Source organism: Agelaius tricolor, unplaced genomic scaffold, assembly GCF_023055355.1.
Source record: "Agelaius tricolor isolate 1412-34295 unplaced genomic scaffold, bAgeTri1.0.p SCAF_47, whole genome shotgun sequence".
In the NCBI taxonomy this organism is placed as follows: domain Eukaryota; kingdom Metazoa; phylum Chordata; class Aves; order Passeriformes; family Icteridae; genus Agelaius; species Agelaius tricolor.
Window position 1 is genome coordinate 3,102,246 of NW_027269307.1, and position 22,182 is coordinate 3,124,427.

Genomic DNA, 22,182 nt, shown 5'->3' on the forward strand with positions numbered 1-22,182 from the left:
TGACCATCCATCTGTCCCTTCTCTGCCTGACATCCTCCACACCAAATTGCAGCTTCATTGACCCAGAATTGTCAGCTGCTGGTAGACAACTGGCTGCCAGGACACTTCTTCAGATGAAAGAAATTAATTGCCCAACTCTTGTCACTCCAGATTTCTTTATCAGTGCTGCTTTGAGTAGAGATTTGTATTTTTCATAAACAATAACAATTAATAACCATATTGAACTTTCTCACCCTCATTTAGGCCACACATAAATTTGTAACTGCTTTACTTCTGGTCCTCTTTTCCATGTTCTCCCCACTTTTTGCTGTACCACCAGAGATGCAGGAGGGCCAGAGTGCAAGTACTGTGCCCACACTTGCTGGTAATCAGTGAAGAAACAGAGACCTTTTACTTCTTGAAAACAAAGCCCAGGTCTGCAGCTCACCAGCATGTGGAGAGATCAGTGAGAAGGATATTTACATCCTGCCTGGTCAGCTTGCATCTCCTTCTGGGTCAGGGACAGCATCCTCTAGCATTTCCTACAGCACTGACTGACAGGAGGAGGGCAGGTCTTGTCATTTTAGTGCCACTTAATCTAGTTTACTTAAACAGAAGGAATTTAGATATTAAAAATAAAAATTTCCATAAAGAATGGAAGATAGGAGCCATTTTACTAGATAAAAAATCTCTTTCCCCTGCTGCTCCAGGTAAACATGGTCAAGCATGTGCCTCTCTTTCTTGCCATCATAGGGAGCTAATGAAGTAGCTCCTCATCTCAATCCTCCTGTAATTCAAGCTCTCTCAAGAGCAGCAGTTTGTGTAAATCATCAGCCACATCACACATCTCAAGACACAAAAAGCACAATTTGCTAGTTTGTAGGAGCTAGCACTGTAAATCTGTCATGGCACAGGCTTTCTGGAAAAAAACCCCACTGATTTATCTCAAGTCTTTTATACAGTTTCTCTTCACCAGCGAGGTTAAAAAATATTTAAAAATCTTCTCATTTCAACTGAAAGTAGTTTGAGTTTAATGGAACCGGGGAAAAGTTCTGTAATCTGGATCCCAATGTATTTTTCATATATTTTAATAAAATAAAAATTACAGGGGAAAAAAAAAGTATTTCTCTAGAATTTTTATTTGGGAGATACAGTTCCACTCTCCAATGAGCAATTTACAAGTCAATATATATTCACAACACCACCTAACACAATTTTTTCACCAGAAAAGGATCTTGGAGATCAAAATATTTACTCAGTTTTGTATCTCACCCTATTTCAGAGCTGAAGTGTTCTGAAGTCACAAAAAAATTGCTTGGACTTCTGCAACATTTCACTTGAGACCCAAATATGCAATGTTTTACTTGAGACTGTCTTGAGAGACCCAAACACTTTTTTTTTTTTTTTTTTTGCTTATTACTTCCTTGTATACCTATATTTGACAGGCAACAGAAAATCCCAGGGCCTGATTCATTACTCTGTTGTTCCAATATTACACTGACATATCTTGACTCATTTAAATTTTGAAAGATCCCTTTAGGTTGCTGACTAATATTAGCGCTCTTTGAGTTTCCCCTTCTTTCCCTGAGGCCTGATTACCAACAAGACTAACAACTGTTATTTAAGCAAAATATATTTAAAATATTCATTTGACCAAAAGTGCTTAAGTTAGAAAAATCTGGTGCCATAGTCAAGCACTAGCTTATTTTAGTTTTCCTAGAAGACTCAGGATACAATACTTTTCTTCTGTAGAAGGTGAAACCCAGGCATGGACCAGAGCACAAGAAAATGCCAAGGAGGAGTTTTTTGTGTAAGAGAATCTGCAATTTGGTACCCAGTTTGCTCAGAGTTCAAGTTGACTGCAGCAATCAGTCTGTCAGCCTTACACAGGTCAGAGTAGGTAACATGAGTGGGGAGAGCTTCTCCAGGTTTTCTGAGCACTGGTTTCACCTTCCTGATATGCATATGAGAAGGTTACTAGATGGTATGGCCTCAAACACTTCAGGAATGGGTCAGCCACAACTTCTCTGGACAACCTGTGCCAGTGTTGTCCAGAGAAGTGTCTTACCAGCCACATCAGAAAAATTTCTTCCATATATCTAATCTAAACCAGCCCTTTTCCAGTATGAAGCCATTTCCCCTCATCCTGTTGCCTTGGTTTAAGCCCAAATGGAAATTAAACCTGGCAGCAGCTTGCTCAATTCCCACCATTCTCCCTGCATCCACCACTGGAATGAGGAGGAGAATCAAAGTAAAACTGGTGGGTTGAGATAAGAACAGTTTAATAATTTAAAACAAAGTAAAATACAGAAATGATATATGGATATAATAATAATAATAATAATAATAATAATAATAATAATAATAATAATAATAATAATAATAAGAAAAAAAAAGCAAGTGCTGCCCAATACAATTGCTCACCACCCACTCAGAGCCAGAACCCCCATTCCCAAACCTAGATCAGATGCCTTTTCATTTAAATCCTCCCAGTTTATATACCAGGCATGATGCTCTGTGGTGTGGAATATCCTTTTGGTAATCACCTGTCCTGGCTATGCTCCCTCCCAGTTTCTTTTGTGAACCTCCTCACTGGCAGAACATGGAGGCAGGGAAAATTGTCCTTGACTATGGGTAAACTGGACTTAGCAAAAAACCAAAACACCAGTGTGTTACTAACACCATTCTCATTCCAAATCCAAAACACAGCCCTGTAATAGCTACTGAGAAGAAATTAACACTTACCTGGCTGAAACCAGGACACCTATCACTGTGTCCTTATTTGTAAATAAGTCCCTTGTAAAAAATCCCTTGATAAAAATGTCCTTTGGTAGTCCTTCACAAGAGTAAGTGCAGAGCTGGAGGACTGCAATAGTAGTAATTCAGGCTGCAGAGCTGAGACTTAAATGCTTACAAATGCTTAGAAAATTTGAGGCCATTTTATTTTTTTTAATTTTATTTTATTGCACTTATTAGGCTGTAGGAGTTTACAGTCCTCTTTATCATATAATACTACATAATATAAATGCATTATTGTTTATTGTAGACTAATAATAATAATAATAGTAGTAATATTTAAAAAAAAAAATATTCAGTGTTAAGGGTTCTGTGTGCATGACACTTGTCTAGAAATATGGGGCTTACACCAGTACCATGTGCCAGCACCGTAGTACTGATTGTGTGAGCAACTGGGTAGTGAAAGGCAATGGGGAAGTGGAATCATGAAGAAAGCTGCTAAAAAGCAAAAAAAGATGATGACAGCTGTGCCAGGGCTCAGGAAGGACATTATATTCTGGGACTATGGCCATTAGTCAACACCTCTCTTCAGAATAGGGCCTATTGGAGATATTTAGAGAAGCTGATTGCAGACACTTTGATAAGGGATCACAGCAAATATCAGAAGGACCAATTTCTCAGAAAAGGGGAAGTGAAAGGAGGACTCAGGTCTAACTTTTGTAACTAAAAGACAGGCATTGAGTGTGGCTGCAATCTCAATGAAGAGACAGTTAGCTCCAGAGGATGAATAACAGTACCTCTGTGAGATGCCTACCCCAGATGAGATAGTTTACCTTCAGGAGGTTCCTCTTTCCTCTTTTTCCACTGTATGGGGAGCACAGGAGATTACCTAAACTAAACACCTTGCTAAGATGAATCCTAACCAAGCGTAGTGTGGAGGGAGAACAAAATGGGTACATGAACAATCAAACACAATGGAAACACCAAGCATGTTTTTCACAATCTCTTCCCTTCCACAGACACAGCTATAGAGAGATAACAAGATCTAATGGGAGAAGCAGCAGTGAGCATTACATCCTGGCCTACTTTTCAGAATATATGTACCATTGCCTCAGCAGGAGACCAAGAGAACTGCTCTCCCATAACTTGTCAGACTTTTAGGGTCAAGGCATTCAAAAAATGCCAAAAAATACCCTCAATTTGCAGACCCTAATGAGCCAATTAAAAGTCATAGGAAGCACAAGAGCACCTATCAGAGCATATCTGCAAGAGGATATCAGAGCAGATCCCTGCAAGCCAAGAGATATTTTAATGTAAACTGTTTGTCTGAAGACTGTCAGCAGTAGAGAGTGGCATCTGCAATATCTGCCATGATGAGGGGAAAAAAAAGGCATCTAATTATAGACTCACCTAGACACCAATAAAACTTGGGACTGGAGCATTTGCCAGCAAGCACTGATAGACCTACAGCTAACCACAGTTTTCAAGCATAACTTTAGCTCTAACAGCCAAAGTTTGGGGTATTTGAGTTTGCTAGCAGACTTCTCAAAAGAAAAAAAAAATAAAAGAGGGGAAATTATATATTATTGCAGTGTAAAATGCCCAAAATACACGTATGAATTAGTGCAAGAACTCATGTGAGTTGGTAGAGTTAGTAAGTGGTTTTCAGTCTCACAGTTTTTAAGGGCTGAAACCTGTTTATCTGCTTTCTGACATGGAGGCCATGTGAAAAGTTTGGAAAAGGCTCAGTTCTATTCAGGCTACATATTGATAGAAGAGTTTGATACCTTTGCACAGCCCAATTTATCCCTTCCTGTTACCATTATATTTAAGTTTACCATTAGGAAAAGAATTTATAAAACAAAGCAATATATGAATATAGGGCCTTTTTTGCAATGATAGGCATCGTGACAGGATGTTGCTTCATGTCAAGAAACAACAAATATGGAGGAGTTTATCAACTTTCACTTCAAGAGGTAAATGAGTTTTAAACTCTTTCTCTTAAAAAGACTACCTTCAGCATCAGAACAAATGTTGACAACATCCCTTTGCTTTGTGTCCTGGAGCTATTTTGACCTGCTGGAACAAAGCAGGGAGTTAGAAGGGCTAATCTTGCATTTTCTTCAGCTGTCCTTCCCTGTGCAGGAACCCATCCAGCTTCTCTCTCCTCTAGCTGGCCATTTATTTTCATAAAATTGTAGCAATTAGATCCTGTCTCTGGAAGAGTTCAAGGTCAGGTTGGATGGGGCTTTGAGCAACCTGATCTAGTAGAAAATATCCCTTCCCATGACATGCTGATCTTAAACATCCTTTCCAACCAAAACCATTCTATGAGTCTATGAAATGTATAGTGTAATAAAAATCTTTGAGACATCTGCTCCTCTTTCACATACAGTTAATTAACCAAGTTGAGAAAAAGTTCATGGCAGACTGACAAATTGAGATCTGCATATCCAGTATTTGATCTAGGTTTTTCTCCTTGTGAAGACTTGCTTAAGAAACACCAAGTGAATTTAAGTGATTTATAAGTTTGAAAAGAACAGGAAGGTTTTGCTCAGAGGTTCAGAAAGCTGTGGCATCTGAATAGAGACTCCACACCAGCATCCTTCTCTCTACAGAGACATTGAAATGTTTGGACATTTTAGTTGGTTGGTCGTGGTAAAAAGAGAAAAACCATAATAAAGGCAACTAAAAATGAAAGCAGCATATTGTGGAACAGAAAATTTGTTTTTACAGATCATTCAAGATTGCTCTGAACAGGTGATTTTGAGGGGAATTTTGTGCCCAGCATATGTCTTTTTCCAATAAATAATACAGCCAGGACAAGGGGTTTTTTAAATGTCACCATGACCTGTAGTTGCATTTTAACTTTCATCTGATCTACCTCTCCTTTGCACTGTCTTTCCTTTTTCACCGAAGAGACACAGAGGTGGGGAGCAGAATGGCTCTAGCCCCTCTATAAGAAATATTTTTTGGCAGCTGGTAGAGAAGCAATAGTATTTGCTACTCCCCAGCATAATCCTGGTTGCATCCACCTCAGTCAACCTTTTGATAATAGGCTTCAGATGCATCAGTAGAGATACAGGTGGGCAGAAAAACAAAAAAGGAAAGAGAAAAGCTGTATTGTGACAAGGACAGAAAAAACTGGGCTACATTGCCAGTGAGGGTTTAAAAAACTCCCATGCCGGAGATTTTAAGGCCAGTTTTGGCAAACATCTGTAAGAAATTGTTTAGATAACACTGATTGTGTTTGGGATCAGAGGATCACCTGAAGATTTTTCAAAATTTCTCCCTCTCCTTTCTAGTACAATGAGAAATGACAAGGTAAAACTTTCAGCCGAGGACAGAGTTCAGTGGTGCATGCCACTGCCTTTCCCCATGCAATAACGACATATACACAATCTGTGCTCTCTCATCAGGCAAGGAAGGAAAAGGGAGCAGGCATGGGTAAGAAAAAGGCATGTCATTTCACTTTCTGATTAACTTAAAATTTGAAGTGGAAACAAACACTACTTTTTCCACCATTATATTGGATTCCAAGATCTCCAGAGCTCCAAAGTGTCTGTTCAGCTCAGCACCTTAATCTTACCTCTGTCACTCTGCCTACATGCCCAATACCAAACATTTGTAGCAATTACCACCACAGCATGATTCTTACCACACAAGGATAACATTCAGACACTCTGGGATCCTTGAGGTTAATTGCAGCAGAAGTTCTAAGAACTACTACAAATGAAACTCCATTGTAGAACATACTGCAAATAATGAAGCCCCAGTCTGGCATATCATTGTTTTTCTCAGCATCATCCCATTCACCACTACAAGTTTTCTACTAGAATCCCTTCTTTCAGTGAAATGCCAGTTCACCCTAACTGTGCTGTACAGACCCACTCTGAACCGGAGCATCTGACCTCCCCTCTCTCTTTAGGCTGTGATTATTTCAGCCTGACTCCACCTCCCCTGCAATGCTACTTATTTGTTCAATTATTTTGCCAAGCCCAGGCCTATTATACAGATTTTCACTTAAATTAAAAGTAATAAAAACATATTTCAAATTGTTCACCTATTGTGCTTGAATCACATGCAATTAACAAAACGCCTTGATGGAGTCCTCACTTAATATTCCTTTTGTCTCAGTGACCTTAATGTTACTGAACATCTGTTTCGCTCCTATCTTGCACTGAAATGTTTTAGACAGATGTAGCTGAAAAAAGTCATTGACTTCAAAATTCAAACCCCTAATTCAATTATTCCTATGAAACCTATAGTTTGTGCATAATTAAGTTAGAAAGGAATGCAGTCACATACTGATTTTTTAACACTCCCAGCAGAAAGGAAATCTTACAGACAAAGCTCCCACAAAAAGCCACAGTAACCTGGAGACTGGAAATTTAAATGTCAATTGAACTCCTTGCCCCGAAGAAAAAAGTCATCTGAACCTATTATTGTGCAAAACTGAAGGGGTCTCCTGTGGGCCTTTGATCATTTTGCATGTCTTAATTCCTTTTTCCAGTCTTTTTGTTTCTGATATGTGCACTGAGCAAATTTAAAGGAACAACCTGTTACTAATTACTCAGGTCTACTCTGCACTCCCTCCCAGCACAGCTGAATTCCAATGTGTGCCCACAAGGAGCATTCTCACCTGTGACCAGGCAGACCTGGAAACAAGCCTCTAATGCTACAAGCTCCAGAGTCCCAGTTCCATTTTTTTTGTTCCCTCCCATTGCATGCATCCTCCACACCAGCCCAGGTACACTGTAAAGCCTCTGCTCTCAGGGTAGTGCCCCTATTTCCACTGCAAATATTGGCTTTCTGTGACCCTAAATGATCCCTTTTACACTAGGGAACTCTTTTTACAGAGTTAGCAAGTGTAGGACAACAAGCCAGCAACAACCATGCACCAGGCTGTATGTTCTGCTCCCAGAATTCAGTTCCTGCTTTCTGAACCACAAGTGCCTCAATAAGGATTATTGCCAGGATGGAAAGAGTGGGACTGGGGAAGATGACCTCATGTTGCTGTCTGCACTCAAGAGAACGACGTTTCTTCATGACATCATATTTGGCATTCAATTGCCTCCTAAAACCAAGGTAGAGCAAAGCACTTAAAGAAGGTAATCATTCTTCCATATCTCTGACACTGCCTCGCCGTCTCTTAGGGACTGAAATTGCTTCTACAAAAGTAATGACAATTTGGCCATAAATTCAAGTGGCAACAGAATCAGCCTTGATAATAAATTTTCCCAGCCATTGATAAAGTCTGTTGTTCTTTTTGCTCCTGCCTTTGTTCACAAACACACACACCCAGGCAAAATGTCACACAGGTGCCCCTGGCATTGGATGCACAGTAATTAATGATTTACATCAAGCAACAACCTGCTCAGTGTGCTACATATTTTTTTTTTAATTTATATAATCTTTACCCTCCCCTGAAACCTAAAATGGAACACTTACTGATGCCGACAGCTGTGATAAGTTTAATCGCAAGTTCTGGGATTTCACACTGCATAAAGAAAGGCTCCAAGATGTAGCGTCCAAATGCCAATGATATCACTGCTGTGGCAGCAGGGCTGGAGGGAAAGAAAAACAAAGTCACAAAATTAATCTGTGATAGTACATAGTTATTATTCTTACTGGATCATACTGTAACTTCACTATCAGAGAACTGTGAACCTTAATTTTGGTGCTTCCTTGTAGCTTTGCTGACATGCACCACAGTTTCTGAATGTAGCACTACTGAGTGATTCTGATCTTGACAGCAACACTTCTTACCAGGGTGGCTCTTACAACTTCCATGTTGCAAAGCAGTTATAATCGAAAAGGAAATGTATCAACAGAAATCTTCATTCACTCACTTGAAGTGAACATAGCCAGTGAGAGGAATAGCAGATTTGTGTTTACAAACCATCTGTGGGTCTGCTGGTAGATAAAACTAGCACTGGGAGATAAAAGAAACGATGGGAAGGATTCCACTGATTGATGAATGGAAAAAGATATTTGCTTTTACAAATGAACTTTAGGTTTGCTGATAAATGAAATTAGACATTGAAAGGTGAAAGAAACAATGGGGAATAAAAACCCCTAAATTCCACAAGAATTAAAAATTAAAAGGGAAGGTTGTACATTAGAGGGGAATCTTCGGTATCAGGCGTATGGGGAAGTCTGTACCTCTCAAGTACCTTAGCCAATGGGGAAAGAGAAAAGTAAAATGTGGCTGGGAAATTGGGATAAAAAGAAGGCTGTGTCCTCCAAAAATCTGAGATCCCAGGGCAATGCCTCATGGCTTCTCTGTTTTTTTGAACAAAGTAAAAGGATTCCTCTGTCTCCTTCTTGGACATAAACCTCTGATGTTTGTGGATTAATTTTCCTAACACCAGGATCAGATTACATGGGCAACACCCTGCTCAAAAGTCAGTGAATTTTAGTGGCCAGCTATACCTCACCCCTCAGAGACAAAAGCAAATGAAATGCATTCACAGTGAGAATTTTGGTTTACTAAAATAAGCATCCAAAATCTACCCAGATCTTTTATTAACTTCTGGGACGGTCCAAATGGGATTTTCTAAAATACAAACAGAATATTTTCCTTTTATTGACTAACAATTTCCTAATACTGCAGCTAAAAGCAAAAATCCCTGTAGTAAACCATAGAATATCATAAAACAAAGGAATATGAAAAAATACATAATATTTCTTTATTTGGTCAGTTAGTGCTTTTCATAGTAAGAATTAAGCTCCCCAACACCCCACAAAGTTGTTGCATTTACAAATTTGAAATGCTCATAATATTTATACAGCCTTTCCCTTTGAGGGAAGCTAATTGTTTGACAGAAGCCTTAGCACTGACACACATTAGTAGCAAATTAGCCTGTGCCTGCATATTACTGTTCATGTTCCACTTGGGAGGACATTTTCACTCGTTTTAGGACATTTGGTGGCATCTGTGTTTTATCACATACACACTGTAGGACAAAAGGACACATGATTCTCAAAGGATCTCTGAGTTGAACAAGAGTCCATGCAAATTTCTTGTGAAAAAATCTGCAACACCTCACTTCACAGAATTTTGATAAAAATTCCATGGAACAGGGTAAAAATTCTGCAGAGACGTTGTTGTTCTCCATCAAACAATAAAAGAATTTCCCACAAGGGAGTTGCACCCTGGAAACAAAACACTCTTTGTGCTATGACTCAAGCCAGAAGTCATACACTGTGTTGGACCAAGCTGCAGAGCAGGACAGAACAGAACAATCTGCCTCAGTAAGTTTCTGCATGGATGAGCAAGGGCTGCTGCATGAGCATCTCCCACACATGGGGATGTTCTTCTCACTGGAAAAAAAATGGCTTTACAAATTTTGTCTGGGTTTTCACAGACATTTATTGACTTCACCTATTTCTAATTCATATCAGAAGATCATCAGGCTTCTGGCATTCAAGTACTGCAGGCAGCCTGCCATAAGTGGTTTTGGAGTACCCTAGATCAGATGAAAGATCAGATCTTTGGAGCTGTCCCAGACTTTTTTCCTTGGTCCCTGCTCCTTTCCCCAGAACTTGGATTTTGCCCTCCTATTTCAAGGAAAAGCCTTTTTAAAGAAGCAGTCACTGCTATCTATACCACCACTATGTTTCTAAAAGCATAGCTCCTAAATTGCACCTCTAATAAATAGCTCTGACATTCCCATGTCTTGGGGGAGATGTTGCTGGCAGCACAGACAATCAGTGGAGGGGGAAGTTCAGAGAGTGAAACAGTATTAAAAAAAACAGACAGATGGGCGTTTAGGGACATAGCTGAGTGGTGGACTCAGCAGTGCTGAGTTAATGGTTGGACTCAATGATCTTGGAGGTCTTTTTCAACCTTTCTGATTCTATGCTTTTCCTTTTGCTACAGTGCTCAATAGCTGTGTGTTCAGGAGCAGGTAGAAAGTGCATGACCAGCTTTCACTGAAGGGCAAGGATATAGGAAGACACCAGATGAGGACCAAGACAGGGTCCCAGCACATACCACAGGTGAGTCAGGCACCTGGCAGCACACTCTGATCCAGCTTTTGTTCGGCAACCACCACAGTGAAGCTCTACAGACAATGCAGTCACACTGCTGTCTTTCCTTATTTGAAAAGTAGTTGTTGGGGGTTTTTTAAAGGTATATAAATATGTATAAAATACACACAACGTGGCTTTGGGAAAGAAAAAGGTTCACACTGAGTGCACTGAGTGAGAAGCAATGCAGTGCAAGGCAGAACTAATTGGTATGTGGGCAGAGTAGTTAAGTGTGTCCTCCACTGTCAAGTAGCAGCTTTAAAGAGATAGATGAGAGCAGGAAATGTCTATTTTGGTTGTGACTCCTCTGCCAGCCTATGAGTGTGATAATCCTGCAATTTTTCAGAAGAAAAATCAGTCTAGCTGAGACGTGTGTGTGCAACTTCATCTGCTGAAAACAAAAAATAAACACATAAGCGGTCACAAGTTCTTTGATGGTAGCAATTAGTTTCCTGATGCAGGAGTCAGATATAAAACTCCACACAGAGTTTCAGCAGTGCTGCTCTGGTCATTGCAAGTTATAACATGTATGGCTTCCTCACAGCCTCTCAGACTGGGTGATTAAAGAATCCGCTGATATTCTCTCCCATGCAATGCGATTATTTTCTGGGTGTGGGGCAGATCACGATGACTAAGAGCATTTATACAACACTCCTGGGACACTGTTGTACGTAAAAAAGTAATTATTTTGTGAGGAAAGGAATTTATGAGGCCTGGTTTCTTGTGGGTGTTGTGCTAGGTTAATAAATTCCCTCTGCCGAACCAGGTGCAGATTAAGAGGAAGATTTCTATTACTGTTCCCTTTTGTTGATTCTCTAATGTGAAATGATATAGCTGTTCAACCTGTGAAAACATAGTTCTCGTTCCACTGCCTGATTTTCCCTCTTGGCAAAGAGTTCATACAGTTGAGACATCTGCCCTTTCATCACATTTGATGGAAATGATGCAGTTAATTCAAAGGTTACATTTTGGTGGGGAGGTTGTGTTGGACCATCTGACATACAAAGCTATTTCCTCTGGAAACAACACAAGGATTTATAGATTCATAATGACTCAGCACCGTCAGCACTTTTAAACTCAACAATCTATGCTAGGACTTGTCAGTGTTATGTAAACGTGGCTGTGATTTGAAATCATGCTTGTGCCTCATTTGTGACTAATCTGCTGATTGCAGAAGAGGGGGAAGTGCTAACCAGCCTGAGGCAGGGGATGGAGCATTCCCAAAGTCATTTTGTATAAGTGAGTTGCCCTGCTCTATATGTATCAAGATCTCCAAACTCAGCACAACTGTAAAAATAAAAAGGTAGGCTACACGTGAGTTTGAGACATTGATCCATTTACATTATGAAAGTTTATTTTATACGATTCAACACTTTCATATTGTAATTCTTCTGCACAAAGGCTGCATGAGTCACAGGTTTACACACCAAGGCAATATATTGGACATTTTAGGGATGTGAAGACAATGTTTCTTTATTTGGTCTGTTAGTGTTTTTCAAAGTAAGAGTCAAGTTCTCCAACACCCCACAAAAACAAAATATCGGGGCCCCAATCTGACATATAAATCATACATGGTGCCCCTAACTCTGAAAACTACTGGACAATAGTCTCACCAGGAGTTATTCCTGTATCCATAGACAACAGTAATTGCTCCAGAAGGTAGTGCCAAGACTGAGAAAAGGTAAAGGTGACTTCTCTCTTTCACTGTACCATATCTAGGTATGGCTAACAACATTATTAGTGACATCAATGGACATAGTAAGCTTACCAAAATGAAGGCAATTTAATGAATTTTTGTGGCAGGGAGTTTTCTTATTTCCCCCATATATACACACGTGTCTCCTTGAACATTTCAAAGCTGATGAGAAGAATAGCATTTTTAAACTCTCTGAAGCAATCATAGTGAAAGAACACAGTTAACTAACCAAAATATATTTGATTTTTCTTTTTTTTTTTCCCAGCATATATCAGAGATTTTTCTTTATGATTGACATGTGCATGCCATCAGAAAAGAAAGAGTCATGATACACTTACCGAATGATGAGGAGTTCAACCCAGACCCTCACAAATGCAGGTAATGGGCCAAAGGCCTCCAGGATATAGGTGTAGTGACCACCGGATTTCTTAATGCATGTTCCTAGTTCAGCATAGCAGAGGGCACCTGTGAGAATTCAACAGTGCCAACATGAGAGATATCCAGAAATACCTACCAAAACATTTATAGCCTAAACAACAGAGCTTCCATGGCATCACAACTACTTTATATATTTTTTAATTTTTTTCCAACTAATTTTGTAAGTTTTAATTCACTCAGTTAGACACGCAGTAAACCAAACCATTTATCCAGTTACATATAAAGCCTCTGGACAAGCTATTTGCAATTACTACTGTGCTACTCAATATCTTGTGAAGAAGGACAAAAAATTGGGGTGACACACCAGCCACCCTACTTCTCAGGCAGCCAGATTGCACTACTAAATGCAAGATTTCTGACACAATTGCTTGTTATCAAAGGCTGATCTACTCCTTTCAGCCTTAGAGATGCCTGGCTACAATTCTGAAGGTCTGAAAACTATATTGCCTCTCCTCAGCCATGGGCAAAAGCAACCAAATGGCCAAAATTTGGAAACAGGATCTGCAGAATAAGGATTTTCCTCAACACTACTCCTAACATCTTCCATACAAAACTCGGGAGATGGCTTAGTCACAGCTTTTCAACGCTAATGGATTGTTTTTTGTGTACTGCAAATGCAGTGAAAGGTCAGGAACCATGAAGCAGTTACAAAGCCGGGGATTCACGGCTCCACACATGGACCACATCAATAGCGTTCCACAACCAACAAACACAGCCAGCCCTCTTGGAAGACTCTGAGAAAACAGTAATAAACAGTAATAAAGATTGTTAGCACTGCATCACAGAGGCTTAAGATCAGCAACATACAGGAACTCATTTCAGCTCTATTCCCTGCACGCCTTTGCATCACAACACTTTTAGATAAGTATAGTTGTCAAAACCACATCACATGTAGCAGCCCATCAAAGCTGTACCACATGATGACAAATTTTCCAGCCCTGTTCATTTGTTTTGCTTGGGACTTTGCAAAAATGTGGCAACTTTTTATCTGCTATTCTCTAGCTTACCTGAAGATGTGTTTAAAGGAATTCTTACAGCCACATTAAAAAAAGGTCATTCTGAATTTTCTTTTGCTAGCCTCTTCTGCTGAGATTCAGGATGAAATGAAATTGTGTTTTAATATAAGTTATAAACACAGCCTCAGCAAGACCTTACATGACCTCTACATGTGATTTAACTATAACTAAGTCACACAAGGAATGAAAAACCAAAATATTAAAAAAAAAGCAACAACCAAAAAAACAAACAATCAATCTGTAACAGGTCCATTCTGAGAACAAGATACTATGTTTTGCTGTGCCAATTTACACAGTTCTTCATATCTAGAGGTCTGGAAAATGACCTAAAAAATCTGTTTGATAAAAGAGAGAGGGTTTTTTTTGTTTTTGTTTTGATTTGGGGTTTTTGTGGGGTTTTTGTGGTTTTCTGTTTGGGTTTTGGTGGGGTTTTTTTTGTTTTGTTTTTTTTTGGTACAGACTTTATCTCACAGCCAGAATAACTTTACTACTGCTAAAGTTATAGCCATAAATGTAGTGCTTCAGCAAATTCTGGGTTAAGTAACTCAAAAGACCAAGGTCTTTTGATAGGGATACAAATAGGATCTGAGGTTTTTCTTGATAGCGGAATTTTGTTGCAGGCAGATCTTCCATATTTGTACAAGAGATTATGCTGCACATTTATCACTTGACCCAATGGATCCTAACTTACTCGACTGTTTGGCCTGGGTGGGTTTAGCCTGTGAAGAATATTTCTTTTAAGTTCAGAGCCAATTTACAAGGTGCCATTTGCATGTTCTGCCTATTAAGTAGACACTTAGTCCCTCTTTGTCCTCTTCACCTCCTGCCAGTAAACAAGCAGTTTCCCTTTTAAATAAAGCCAATATTCATGTCACTTCTTCAGTTTCTTTGAGATTAACTCATTAAATAGGTCAATGAACCCTCTGTCCCACAGAAGCCAGGGTGGGGTTTTCCACTCTGAATGAGGGTTTTGTTTTGTACAGAACAACTTAACTGGACTTCTTCACAATTCAACACTCTCCAAGAATACAAAGAATCAAACAAAAACACTCCCACAATATGCAGGCCAGCAATCAAACTCCCAGGGCAGATTTGCTTCCATCACACTGGTTTTTGTAGCCAAATCTTTCAAAGCAACATCACGAGCGAGGAAGGAAGAGCTGGGAAGAGGGGTTATTAGTATTATTGTTTCCCTCCCCTTCATGCCAATACAGCTTACCTACAGTAGGAATTATTCCTCTCAGACCTTGCTCTAGCCTCTGGGGAACTAGGTTGAGCTGTCTAAGCATTTCAGTGTTGTTCAAGAAGTGTGTTCATCTAGCTGCCAGGTCTTTACAAGCAAACCATAAATACGTCTTACAGACAGGAGAAAAACATACAGCACATTCTATAGGGAAAAATGCTCATTTAGTTTTCCTGTTCCTTTAGGGACCCATTAAAAAAAAATATAAAATTTGTGCTTCCAGCTTTCACCATCTGGTGCTGGGAGTTGGGGGACAGGGGTTGCAAATCTTTGCACCCTCCACAAACCCATCATGAAGCACAGACCTTCTGTAGTCCCATTGGTGCTCAAGCTCTGCACTCTGACTTTCCTATCCAATAGTAAAATCAGAGAAATAATCACAACAATTCTCCAGCTGCCCCTCTAGACCAATTAGAAACTTTTCAGGGACTTACCAAAAAGCGAGAGGATACCACACACTGTCCAGACAGTCAAGGACATGCCCACGCTGCCTGTGTTCTTCAGGATGCCTTTGGGAGAGATGAAGATGCCAGCTCCAATGATAGTGCCAATTATGATGGATATCCCCCTCAAAAGCGTCACTTTCTTCTTCAGCACAACTTTTCCCTCCTGGGCTGGCTGTCCGCTGTCCAGAGAGGACAACTTGCCATTAGCTTGTCCCTGCAAGTAGCTTCCATTAGAGATTGTGGGCACAGCAGCTTTCCTAAACATGCTACAGTGCCACCAGCACTCTGCTGGCAAGCACAGGCAGAAAAGTTTTCAGCAGAAACTGAAGAGGTTTTTTCCCTCTCTATGTAGCCAACTACTTTGTCTCTTCCTGTTTTATCTTTCCAGCTGCTCCTACACACAGGTAACAAGCTCTTAAAGAGTCTGTGAGCCCTTCCTGTGATCCAAGCCCAGCTCAGGAACACCTGCGTTTTCACACTGTGGTACTGCCCTATCATTGGAAACCAGCTCAGCTTCCGCATGGACTTGTATTTAAGCTCTTGTCATACCAAGTTACTCTAGCTGAATGATGATGCAAATTCTCCAGGTTTGCATCAGCCATTTGAGAAACCGCTGGCATTACTCAGCATTTCTTTTTTTTTTTCCTTCTTTTTTTGGTTGTTGTTTTTCCTTCCCCCCCCCCCCCCTTTTTTTTTTTTTTTAAACTGTAGGGGCATGTTGTGCAACTGACCTGGGGGTGGTGAGAAGAACAAAGCACTTGCAAGCAACTCGAGCCAAACCTCACCAATCAATGCAAGCATATCAGCCTCGACACCCTGAGACACACTCCCAATTTTTTAAAGCAGCTCAGAGCCAGAAACAAAAGCCTGCCTAAACATAAAGCTCGTCAGAGCAAAAGGGGAAAAGAAATCAAACAGGATACGTCATCCCTGGGTCTAATCCAATTTCATTCTCGAAAAACTCTCAACAAAAGTTCAGTTTGTGGGGGCTGAACTTCTAGCGTCGCAGTTGATCTGCCTCTCTCACGTCTCCATGTTACAAATTTGGAAATCTCCGCAGGGACCAGGACCCACTGTAAAGGATCCATAGAGCCCCGGTGTTACCCCCAGTTACTTAGCAACATCCCCCAGTCAGCCTAAGGAGCACACAGGCGTGATTTCCACAGAACAGCAATATTCCTAGGTGCAGCTGTTTTCCGGGATGTCAGGAAACGGCACCATGACACCACCTTGTTAAAATGCACTGCAAAGGTTCACAGCCACCTGGCATGTGTGAGCAGGCAGGAACAGAGCAACACCCCAGAGCACAGGATCTCCAGGAGCTCAGGAATCAGAATGGCATTTCTGTGTTATCCCTGATAACATAAAAATCCGTAGCCCTCCCCATGCCAGATAAACGGGTAATCAGGTGCATAAATACATTTGCTTCACCTGATCATTCAAAATTCAAACGGAGCATTTAAAGTGTTAAAAAGAGGTGCCTTCTCCTAAAACAGAGCAAAAATCAATAGCCTTCAAGCATTTTTGACCTAATCAAGGGACAGCCTTTATAATATATGCCAAAGGGGAAAAATTCTTCGTGGTATAACTATTGCAGCTGCTAATAGCTTCAGATTAGATCAGTGTAGTGAGAGGTTATTGCTACAGTTACTGCTCTTACAGGTATTGCTTAATTAGTACCTTGGTTTGGGAGTAAAAAGAAGATCAGTTAAACCATTTTATCCTTCAAAAAGAAGGCACTCAGCTCAGAGCACAAGTATGCTTTCAAATTTATGTGAGAAAGAAGAGATACCAACATGCTGCAGCTGTAAAACTTGAGTGTTTTTAAAGCCTCATATTTTCAGTTATAACTCACTTGTAATAGTTGGCGCTGAGATAAAAGAAAGCATAAAAAAATGCTTATCTGGTTTAAATGCACGCAGGTGAAAAGCAAAGTGATTGTAGCTTTTGACTGCAGAGCAGTCAAGTGCTTGTCCGGTTGTCCGAACATATCCTACTTCTGCCTCCCCCTTTTGATGTGCTCAGTAGCTGATCCCTCAGCTGTCAGCTGATCCCCATACAGCAGCCCACATGTGACTGCCCAGACTGATTGCAGACAGGATCTTCCCTGTTACCCTGCAGTACAAACCAAGCCAATTTCCATGGCACCAGTGACCAGTAAGGCCAGGATTAGGTGGCATGCTGTGCCAAGATGTTTTCTCTTGGTGCACGTTCCATGGGCTGCCCCCCAATAAGATCAGGCAACTGGATCAAATCAAACCAGAAAAAAGCATTAACCAGAGAACTGAGTTGGGCTGGTGATTTTCAAAGGCTTTTTAATGAAGAAGCACATGACATCTTCAAACATCTGATACTTTAATGGAGACATTCTTAACTAATGTTTAGCCTTTATTTACACAGGAAGTTGGTTCCAAGATCAAACAAAAGCTCAATAACCAGACGACCCCGAGGCAGCTCCCAGCAAGCCAGTTGTCTGCAACAACCATCCAGTACAAATCCTGGGCAGTATAATGGCTTTCAAATAACATTTGATTACTAGCCAGGAGAATACATGTTTCCCCTTTGGGCATGGCAATTAACACTGTCCCACGCAGGGAAAAGGGTGCTTGCTCCTTCAGTGGTATAGGGATAGCATGCATGCAAATCTTAGGACTTTCTGAAATTCCCAGGGAAATTTATAAGGTAGGACCAGAGAAAAGCTAGATGCAGAAAACTCCTTTTCCTAACTCCTGGCAGCTTGCTAGTGATCTCATTATTTGCAGCCTTCTCAGGGAGTATGTTTGTGTACTTCTTCTTCATAGCTTCTCAACTCTATTCACTAAAAATAAGTAAAATAGGAGCTTTTCTCCTTTGAGTTCCAGCCTTACTTCCAATTATTAGTTCCACTCAGGCTAAGGAATACTTATTTGGTGTTGGGGGATTATTTGTTATATTCTGGGAATTTCATGAGAATTATCCATCAACTGAGCCCAGTCCTAAGGAGGTCACAAAGCTGGAAGAGGGTCATAACTGTATGCTGACCCCACTTACAGTATACTCACAAAATCTCTTCTGATTATTTGTATCTCACCGTCCACTTTTACTTCAATTATTCATCACAGAGCAAGTACCGCTATGCAAACACAACAAACAATGCTCAGTCTTTTCAAAGAGCTTTTCTGAAAGCACAGGGGTTAACCTGTCCAACACTCAGAACACCTCCATTCTTCCATAAAAACTCACTCTAAAAGCAGAACAAAAAGGTATAAGGTGCCATTTTCTTTAGAGTGATGAAATTTTTTGAAGCAGTGTTTCTAAAAAAACATGTTCTGAAAAGAAACCTTCAGCCTCTAATAGCATCTGGCATTGTGCATAGCCTTTTTATTTTTTCTCTCTGGTTGTTTTTCTTCTAATTCATAGACATTTTCTCCTGAACAAACACTTTAAAGCATAACTGAGATCATCACTGTGAAACAGTTTCCTTTTGACTCTTACTGCCAGCCCTGATCAATCTATCTCACTGTCTGTTCCAAACAAAAATCCTTATCAGAAAAGCCTACAAGTCCTACACCTATACCCCGCAAAGAGCTAAAACATCAGCCAGAAAATTCAGCAACCGAGGTTGCCTGAATGCCATCAGTGGCCTCACACAGTGTGAATAACCTTGCTGGCCAGCTGCACCTCTCTTCTCAGTGCTTGAACATCACAGGGAATAACAACAGCTCAGTACCACAGGCTGAACACACCTGACACGGTGTTAGCCCTGCTTATCACACTAACAGAGTTTTTGCCAACATCTGGACACAGCTGTATCATTCCAAAAAAGCTACAATTTTGGTATTTCCTCTGGGGAATGCTACAGAACACACACAAAGCATTCACCTTTATGGTAATGCTACAACAAATGCAGCAAAGTGAAGAACCTAAAGTTCAATCCTGAACTTGAGTTCCCAATTCTCAAGCCCACAAAAACTCTATAATTTCTAGATGTAGAAAGCATACCTTGACAATGTTTCCAGGCATTTGTCTATCAGCTTATTGCATCAAACAAATCCAAAGAGTCACAAGTCGAGCCTCCAGCCACACATTGCCATGCTGACTGGAAACACAGGAATGAAAGAGGAAGTTCAGCCAGACTGAAAAGGCGAGGAAAGCCCCAAACTATTACATGTGGGTGGCATGGCATGAAAAATGTTGTTTAGAAAACTGATCTGAGTCTTCTGTGTACAATGCCAAGTTGTTTGTGAGCTTCAGAAAGCAGCCCTGCAGAAAGGCAGCAGTCTGGTTTCAAATGTCAAAGGATGGGAAAATACCTAAAATAATTTGTTTCATGTAGATAATCTAGCATTGAGAAGTTTTGACTGGGGATTTCAGCTCCTATTGTAGTGTTGAGAAGGAGTTTAACTAGCACTGGGGGGAGAAAATCTATAAGCATTTAAAAACTAAGGTGTCACTGAGAATAAATCATTATGAAGTAACAAATATCTCAGCAGACTGGGAAAGATTTTTAAAACTTTAATGCAAACATAGAACTGAGAATATCAAAATACTTTGTTATCTCTACTACAGGTCCAATCTTCAGTTAAAATGGAACTGCTGAGAATGTTGGGGGGGTTTGCTATTTTCTAGTCAGAGTCTTACAAATCACTCAATTATTTTGCATTCCCCTCTGTGCTGGATACAAGTTTATTTAGCAGCAAAAGGAAAAGTGAGAAGGAATGAAATACACATAGAGCTCACAGATTTTAAAAATAAGATAAAACCTCTATAAGAAATCCAAAAGCAATTCAAATATTTTTTCTTGTATTCTCAGTCAAAAGCTTCCTACAAAATGCAGGAAGCAAATAAAAATCTGATATCCAGAAGACTGCAGGCAACAGCAGTTTAGAAGGCAAATACTTCTGAAGGTTTCCCTGTGTTCAATTTGCTGATAGCTGCCAGTCAATTTTCAGCTCAAAAAGAAGGAAAGAAATTTGGAAGTCTCTGCAGGATTTCTGAAATCCCTCCTATTTTTCTCACTATTAAAGCTCTATTTCAAAAGACATGATGAACTTAGCTGAATGGTTTGACAGTTTAATGGGTCTTTTTTAAGCAGACAGGAATCATTAGCACCTTGTATCAAGCATGAAAGCTCCACATGAGAGAAAGCCAATTCTCACTGAAGCCCTGTGGATGTGAAAATATGTGTGTTTTATACTATCCCATTTTTCATATTTGGGATATATGTAATCATAATCTAAGCAATGCTGTACATAAATATTATTCTTGAGTTTTCTGTGTTTGCATTTCTCATTAGCAGAATGAAACAACAATTTTCAGAGTCCCCATGTTATTTTTCCTCAGCTTTTGGATGCAAACACTGAGATACCTCATGGCACTCAACAAATCAAGACCTCAGGGTAAATTTCCATTAAAACTGCATGTGCCAGATACCTGGCACGATGGCAAGATTGCTGGCAGCTTCAGGGAGTCAGGATTTTATTTCAGATGACTCAGGCTAGGCTGGGCATGTGAAGAGAATTAATTGGCACTTCAGAAAAAAATCTTTGACAAACTCAAATAGAGACAGAATTAGCAGTGAGAATGTTTTCTAACCCATTTCCCCCTTTATCGTGGGAGAATCCTTCACAGCAGATAAAAGCTTGTAATGTGAAGAAAACATACAACAACTGCATAGATTGTCAAATATTACCTTGGCTCTTTAGCAACTCCATATTCACTTTTATGGTATTTTTCACACAATTCATACAGTATCATTTTCCATTTGCATTGCTCTTCTATTTGATCAGGTGCTGAACTTTCTGGGAATTATGATTTTCCACTATAAAGCATATTTTTCTTTTTTTAAAAAGGGTTAATGATACTTACCCCAGCTTCACAGGTGTGACAGGTAGATTCAGCTGCTGAATTCTGTTATGAGAAGAATCTATGCAAAATCTTGGAGAGAAGAATTCAAGACCTTAAACAAAGTTTTAATTTACTGACCACTAAGTGGAGAAATCTTTCACATCCCTTGTCGTGATCTGAAGCCCAGTTCCCTACCTCCACCCTCAACAGAAGGTCACCTGTCTGTCCCACCAGATTAGGTGAGCTCCTTCCCCTTCTGCTGCATACAATTTAGACTAAATAGAGAATATCTACAAAGTTATTTGATTTTTCTTAAGCAGAAAACTACACTCTTACCCAAGAACAATTGTGATGGGAATTGTAGGTCCCATCTTGTTCTCATTCTGGTCTCAATTGCCATATGCAGCAATACTCACACTTTTTCCCTTTTAATATAGATTTTTCCCCTTTCTCATTTAATGTAGATTTTTTTTTTTTTTTTTTGTCTGGAGACCAAACAAATCTTGATTGGGGCATTGTGCAGGTCATGCAAGGTCAGGTTCAGTCAGTGAGCTCTGGGGTAGTCATGGCTTCTTTAGCAGCAATGGCACAACATCTCCATCAATAGAGATGGACAGAAGCATCTCAGTTAAGGATTGAAGCAGTGAAGCAGTGACAGAGTTTGCCACAAGAAGAGATTTAACCTGCAGATAAGCAAAAGCACATACATGCCTGGAAATGACTGGCAGTCAATCATTCACACAGTCATAGCAGTTTAGTGTTGAAATG

At 40.0% G+C, this 22,182-nt stretch overlaps 1 protein-coding gene across 4 annotated transcripts in view; it reads right to left on the reverse strand.

Moving 5' to 3' along the window:
* Positions 1–21,578, reverse strand: part of SLC7A11 (solute carrier family 7 member 11) — a 69,139-nt gene extending 47,561 nt beyond the window's left edge. Inside the window, exons 1-5 of one of the 4 annotated variants that reach the window (XM_071455327.1) lie at positions 21,436–21,578; positions 19,570–19,666; positions 15,577–15,802; positions 12,784–12,910; positions 8,167–8,282 (exon numbers count right to left, since the gene is read on the reverse strand). In XM_071455327.1, coding sequence (XP_071311428.1) covers positions 8,167–8,282; positions 12,784–12,910; positions 15,577–15,802; positions 19,570–19,590 — 490 coding nt within the window. In that variant the 5' untranslated portion in view covers positions 19,591–19,666; positions 21,436–21,578. Of the gene's footprint in view, positions 1–8,166; positions 8,283–12,783; positions 12,911–15,576; positions 16,268–16,319; positions 16,423–19,569; positions 19,669–21,435 lie in introns of those variants that run through there. The other 3 variants (XM_071455329.1, XM_071455328.1, XM_071455326.1) reach the window with 3 other exon arrangements.
* Positions 21,579–22,182: the final 604 nt, after the last annotated feature.